The 7,142-nt window shown below is 39.8% G+C and overlaps 1 protein-coding gene across 1 annotated transcript; it reads left to right on the plus strand.

The window, feature by feature from the left end:
* Positions 1 to 273: 273 nt before the first annotated feature.
* On the plus strand, positions 274 to 4,241 carry LOC124682561 (uncharacterized protein At4g14342-like). The gene is made up of 5 exons (XM_047217220.1): positions 274 to 324; positions 420 to 490; positions 1,952 to 2,037; positions 2,150 to 2,273; positions 3,948 to 4,241. Exons 2-5 carry the CDS (start codon positions 485 to 487, stop codon positions 3,993 to 3,995), a joined length of 264 nt encoding a protein of 87 aa, XP_047073176.1. The 5' UTR covers positions 274 to 324; positions 420 to 484; the 3' UTR covers positions 3,996 to 4,241.
* Positions 4,242 to 7,142: the final 2,901 nt, after the last annotated feature.

The following is a 7,142-nucleotide window of genomic DNA, read 5'->3' on the forward strand; positions in this document are numbered from 1 at the left end:
TCTTTCAGAATGCTCCCGGGCTAGTGCGAAAGTATCGTAAGCTCTAACTTGCCCCTTCGTGGGCTTCATAAGGATAAGCAAACACATTTAAAGGAGATGCTTTGATGGGCTGCTGCTCGTAGCCGTAACTATCGCCGCCTCTCAGGCATCACGCATAGCCCAGCTCAAACATCCTGCCCTCAGGGCCCAGCCCAGAGGCGCTCCCACGCCAAGCCATTGAGCGAAGCAGCCAAGCGAAGAAACCCTCGCGCCGCCTTCACCTTCTTCTCCGGCCGTCGCCGCCGTCCCGCGCCGCCATACTCCTTCCAGGTGCCGGCGAGGAGGGTAGCGGCTATCACCCATCAATTTTATTTTTCTTCCGAGCGAAACCGAGGATTTCTTCTTTCACCGTAGTCACAAGTTTTCCCTCTTGATTGCAGCTTGGATCTGATTCCGGGGCTCCCACCTCTCCCGTCCAGGGTTCGTACCAAACTCGTCGGCCATCATGCAGGTTTGTAGTCGCTGATCAATCTCCCCGTGTTGCTTATTACGTTTCGTGTGTACTTCATCGGGATAAAAAAAAATTGTAAGGTAGAAATCCGTCAAAAAGACGACCGAAAGCTACATCGTTCTAGGAGCAGAGATACTGTGGCCTAGACAACTTCTTTTTATGCTCGCAACCATAATTGCTCCTGGCTCATTGGCTGGTTTCCAATTTCCAGCGTACATGGAAATTAGGGGATTCTGAGAATGCTGCAGAGACATGGATGTCCAGCTAGATAGAGGAGGTTTAGCATAGTGACATACTCCTCGAGTCCAAATGAATTTACTGCTATCTGGTTCGTGTTAGAACAGATTTTGTTCTCGTAATGATCTTTTACCCGTGAATTTGAACACCCCGAATAGCTGTTATCGCTTCTAATTTGAGTTGGTTGTCAGTAGTTTAGTTTACTCCCGGGCTCCGGGTTCGTTTACCCACAATTAATGTAATAGGACATACAGCTCAAAGTGTTGCATGTTATGACATACCTTGGAGGCTTGGACCGTGTTCACTTCACTGTACTGCTTGTTGTTCTCCTTATTATGTTATAATAATGGTACTTGTAATAAAACTCCCTTCTTGGCTGTTGAGGTGCGTAGTGCTAGTTTTGTGTACTAAGCTCTCTATATACCCTGTCAATAAGAAAACTGATCTAGGTAGTTTTCATGAATCTATTTAGAAGGAAAACTTCTGAGAGTCCATTTTATTTGTTTGCTTGTTGCAGTCTATGTATGTGCTGCCTTGCTGCTATGATGTGTACTAAAACCAAGATGTATAGGTTACCTAGATTTCCTTAGGGATATTTTGGGTTAGATTATATAGGTTTTCTACAGTTCAGAGAATATATTTTGACTTAAATCACTTGCTGGAGTAGTTGATTCTGAACTATTCAATTGCCATTTTATGTAGAGAAATATTAATATTCTGCAAGGCATACCCAGAGAATCTAGACTTTTACTATTTAACGTAATGTAGAGCCTGACAGGGGCTTCATACACAATAGTGTTTTTTTGTCTAAAAAACTTACTTTCTGCATAATCCATTTATTGGTCTTTTCTCCAATTGATATGTATCTGCTAACAGAAATATATAACATTTCTTCACCAGTACACTTGTGCCATGTGTTCTTAATTTCTTAAACATTTGAGGTTTGATGGACCTTCTTAATGTTGGATCTGTTGTTTAGCTTCCAGTAGATACTTTTAGCTGCTATTCTAGTTGTAGAGTACACCTGCTTTTTATGCTCAAAAATGTTGGTGTCATGTTGTTCTTTCATTTACTAATTTTGAGCATCGGCTAATTTCCTAGGTCCCTTTTCTGTTTCTCTAGCTTCCTTCAGCCTAATGTTCATACTACTTCAGTATTTTAATATACTATTAGTTCTTTACATTTTGACCCCCAGCGCCTCTAACACAAATCACTATTTTAAAGGCTAGTGACAGGTTTAACATAAATTCTCAACTTGAACATCTTCAAGCCAAATATGTTGGAACAGGGCATGCTGACCTTACCAGATTGTAAGTACTATATCTTTATTTTATTAAAAAAATCTTAATAGACAGGTATTTCTTTTGTTAGTTTACATTGGCTGGTAAAATATTAGTAACACTAACATTTTTTTTATTACAGTGAATGGGCTGTAAACATCCAAAGGGACAGCTATGCATCTTATATTGGACACTATCCAATGTTGGCATATTTTTCCATTGCTGAGAACGAATCAATTGGAAGGGAGCGTTTTCAGTTTATGCAGGTATGTAAGGCAATTTATCTTAGCTTGCCTACTAGCTTTAGCTCAAATTCTGTAGAACTAAGACGGTGTATGAATTTGACATCAAATTATGACTAGTATGCCTATCAAACTATGTTGATTACTTGCACAGTTGCATTAGATGTCTACCTTTGGGATGCTAGTCTTTTTGGTTTCTTCCGCATATTCACTATTTCTGATCGAGTCTTTAGTTTGCATCACAATTGGTCTTCTTCATTACGACAGTATTACTACGTGCAGCTTCAGTGTATTACCTTTACAAGCTCCCCAATCCTGGTGCCATTCTCTCTCTGCCTCAGGTTGCAGCTGGGCATGATTTTTTGTGCTAAAGCATAATACAGTATGGTTGCGATCTTGCTGGATGTTATGGTTTTGATTTTCATGTAGAAAAATCTTGTGAAAATCATCCTGAATAAGAATTTTTTATTGCTCCCCTGCTAAAGAATCAAGAATCATGCCGCTAGTTCCCAGCTGTTTCATTGTCCGCACTTCTAGATGAAAGGTGCCATGCATGCCCCACCTAGTAGAAACTGTTGATGCAAACTTGGCCCTCGTCATGCCTGACCAAGGATTTCTAACAAGTAACAAGATAATCATCAGTATGAAACAGATATTGAATTCTAGCTCACTTTGCTGTATTTAATCCACTCATTTATTATTATACGAGAACTAAATATGTGATATTCAGTTGTCAGACACATCATGTCAACTATCTAGTTGAATCCATTTGTAGAGATGCCGGGACGGATATCTCCCCATTTATAGATATATGTTATTTTATAGCACGCATGGTCAAACTAAAAAGGTCGGCCTCTAATACACACAACACTACAACACCATTCAGATTTGTCACATCAAGGAGGTAAAAATATGTATCTTGAAAACGTTTCGGGACAACTAACTGGTCCGGATCAATATGTACATCCTCTGTCTTTCTATTGAATTGTGATAGTAAAAAATACATTTATGGCCTTCAAACTGATGCTAATCTGGTTATCTGGGTTCCAACGTAGTAGGCTCTGCATTTTTGTTAATCAGTATACCACTATCTACTGTTTAATAGGTTGCAGTCTGAAAACCTAGTAGAATTGTTACAGTCTGCTGTATGGACATGTGGGCAAGAAGTGCCTAGCGGGTTTTGTCATTGATAACAGAGGAGCTACCTTTACCAATTTGATTGTGGTATTTCCTAATCAATCTACCAGTTGAGGTTCTTGCTCTGCAATAGCAGTTTCAAATTAATTTTGTCAGGACATAAGTTTATATGGATAGAGAAACACAGTTATAGCTGTCGTGATGCAGGCTTTCTATAAAATGTTGAAATAGATTCTGGTTCTCAGACTGAAGAAGAATTCAGGCTTTTGTACACAAAATTTACTATTTGAGCCCCATATACAACTAACTCCTTCCATAAAATATACTATGTTCTCTTTTAGGTTTGACGTGTTCTTAATGTACTTACCAGCATCTGAGGTAGTCACTTGTAGTGTTCTATCTTTGTATCTGGCCACAATCGTGCTGTCATTTTTTTGTATTTGTAAATAGTGGCTCCATTTGCATTTTTATCATTTTCCCGACATGAAATTATGTCAATTCCAATATAATTAAAAAAACAAAGTATTTGGTGTAAATTAACTACTGTTTCTTTTGTCACAGAAAATGCTGCTTCCGTGTGGCCTCCCTCCCGAGAGAGATGAAGACTAAGGAGTTGGTCCTGTGGTGACAGCAACTTGTGTTCGGTTGATCTTTGTTGCTGAAGTCTAGTGCCGGTCTGCATTAGACACCTGACTACCCAAGTACTATTTGTAATTGTGTTTAAACATCCTGAATAGCTTTGGTACTGTGTACTTTTCACTTTTACTCCATGGATCCTCATCATGAATTTTCAGTACTTGTATGCAATGGACCAGTGTGCTAATTTCTAGGAATGAAGTGCATGTTTGAAGACCATCTTTACTCATCATACAGGTAGTGGTTTGGGTGTTATCCCAGAATCTTGAACCACAGTTTTGTCAAACAACACAAACAAAAGGGAACCCTAACCATGTCGTGTCTTTTACTTTTTGTACTCACATGGCCGTGGTAAACTCTAACGCTGGTGCTGCCAAGGATTTCATTTTCAGTTGCAGCTGTGCTACTTGGTCTTGAATTTACACCATCCTCAATCATGCTTGATGAGCAAATCAGTTCTGTGCTCAACAGCAGCTGCTACCTCTTCTTTCCTTCTCTTAAGTTTCTCGATGATCTCAGCCGGCTGTATGTGGGCTGTATGAAATAAATAAATAAAAAGGACCATGGTGCTATTGCCTAGAATAGTGTCATGACCGATCGGAGTATTATTTGGTTGTATATATGTTCATTGAGGCAACATTAGATGTCCATTTTCTCTTCATTTTTGCTAGTTTTATGTTGCCTAGAATGTTTACCGACCCCAAACACCTAAAAAAACGTTTGAAGCTATGCAACTTTAGTTCAATGTTAGTGCAATATTTTAGTTCGCTTAGGTTATATATGAAGTGAGTTGGATATGCAAGTTGATACAAATAAAGGTTTAGGAGCTAGAAGTGACTAAATTTAAGAAAATTTCAGGCATCTTATGAATAGACAACTCTTCTTGCTAGATATGTTCTGGTAAGGCCATCCACATGGTGGTGTGTTGATAGTCCAACTTCAGTCTATGGGTCACATGTAAATTGTTGATCGCAGTTTGCATCTAACAACTGAGGCGCCTCCTAGAGAAAGAACATAGAAAAAAAAAACTAGCCACCTATTGGTTTGAGTTGCTCATCAAGCGTATCGCTCGGTAACTAGCCACCTCTTGGTGGTTGTGTGAGCAAACAAGAGAGAGGTCAGAGTTGGCTGCTATTATAAGAAGGCTAGAGAAGACAGAAAACCCTGCGTGCTTGTGAAAAGATATGAGGATGAAAAGGAGGTGATTATTGTCCATTTGTTGATTCTTGACCTCAAGCTGATGATAGGAGGCTCGGGGTCTGTTTGTATTGCCACCAAAGCTGGCCTTACCAATATATTTGTTAGGCCCATGATATTTTGCTACCATTTGGATTGGCGCCCATTTTGGCTTGCCCAACGAAACTGTGCCGTTCCCATGTGCAATTTTCGCCGAAACGCTAGTGCGGAAAACTTCCACCATAAAGTTGGCAGCCAATATTTTGGTGGGGATAGGTGTGGCTCAGTCCAAACACACCCCTCGTGCTTTCTTAGGCACCAAACATTGTAAGCTTGTTCCTTACTTTTAAGTACATCGGTGTGGTTAGCTGGTTTGAGTTTTTGGGTTGGTTAAGTACTAGATTTGAGAATGGTTTTGACATTTTAAATTACTACAGCATTGAGCAGTTTTGGTAGGTGGAAATACTTTGGATCGCCAAACTGAATGTGTGGCAACAGGTTTTTTTAACTGCGTGTCGGGTTTTACTTCAGTGTCCCCCTGGATGGAGTTGTAACGTTGCATGAAACAATACATGAGATGCACTGCAAGAAGTTGAATGGGGTAATTCTCAAAATAGACTTCGAGAAAGCCAATGATAAAGTTAAGTGATCTTTCCTTTAACAAACTCTGAGGATGAAAGGTTTCTGCGAGGAGTGGCGCGAGCTAATTAATAACTTTGTTTTTGGAGAAAGTGTTGCCATTAAGGTCAATGATGACGATGAAAAATACTTCCAGACAAAGAAAGAGTTAAGACAAGGCGATCCGCTATCTCCAATGTTATTCAACATTGTAGTGGATATGCTTGCCATTTTAATTCAGTGTGCTAAGGTTGATGGCCAGATTGAAGGAGTAGTACCCCACTTGGTGGATGGGGGTCTCTCTATCCTTCAGTATACGGATGATACAATTCTCTTTATGGATCACGATCTAGACAAAGCTAAAATCTAAAACTAATTCTATCAGCTTTTGAGCATTTGTCAGATCTTAAAATTAATTTCCATCAAAGTGAATTGTTTTGTTTCGGCCAGACTCAAGACGAGGCTAACCAATATGCCAAACTTTTTGGATGTAGGTTAGAAAGTTTTCCGATCACTGGCATTCCGGTTCATTAACGGAGGCTTACTCTTGTTGAATGGAAAATAGTCGAGGAACGACTACAGAAGTGACTTTCTAGTTGGAAAGGAAAATTAGTATCTCTAGTTGGAAGATTAGTCCTCATTAATTCAGTACGCACTAATATTGTATATGATTTCTTTCTTCTAGTTGCCTAAAGGAGTCTTGCATAGATTGGATTATCTCCGATCAAGATTCTTGTGGCAAGGAGATAATGAGGAAAAGAAGTACTAGTTGACTAAATGGAGTGCTGTTTTCCTCCCGAAAAGATCAGGGTGGACTTGGTGTCCATGATCTAGAAAAAAACAGAGTCTTGCTTGGAAAGTGGTTGGCCAGGTTATTAACTCAGGACGGTGTATGGCAAAACATATTGCCGAGAAAGTATGTTGGATCAAATGTGATATCCTAGGTTACCTGGAAATCCGACGATTCACATTTTTGGGCAGGTCTTATGGCTACCAAAAAATAGTTCTTCCCATATGGTTCTTTCTCCATTAGAGATGGGTCAAAGATAAGATTCTGGGAGGATATATGGCTAGGAACAACCACACTTCGAGAACAGTATCCTGCCTTATTCAACATTGTACATCATAAGAGCAACACGCTCCAGAAGGTGATGGGAACATCTCCTCCGTTTATGACGTTCAGGTGGGATCTCATTAGACCTAGGTTGACTTCTTGGAATGAGTTTTTACAACGCTTACACTCAGTTCAGTTGCTACAGGGTTTCGATGAATTTTGTTGGAGTCTCACTAAGAATGGAGTATTCTCGGTAGGTTCCATGTATAAGG

This window comes from Lolium rigidum, chromosome 1 (genome assembly GCF_022539505.1).
Source record: "Lolium rigidum isolate FL_2022 chromosome 1, APGP_CSIRO_Lrig_0.1, whole genome shotgun sequence".
In the NCBI taxonomy this organism is placed as follows: domain Eukaryota; kingdom Viridiplantae; phylum Streptophyta; class Magnoliopsida; order Poales; family Poaceae; genus Lolium; species Lolium rigidum.

Bases quoted from the DNA above. Each gene is read 5' to 3' on its own strand.
- LOC124682561 (XM_047217220.1), top strand. The intron at 2,038-2,149 runs GTAAGTACTATA...TTTTTATTACAG, and splicing joins CATGCTGACCTTACCAGATT to TGAATGGGCTGTAAACATCC. The intron at 2,274-3,947 runs GTATGTAAGGCA...CTTTTGTCACAG, and splicing joins AGCGTTTTCAGTTTATGCAG to AAAATGCTGCTTCCGTGTGG.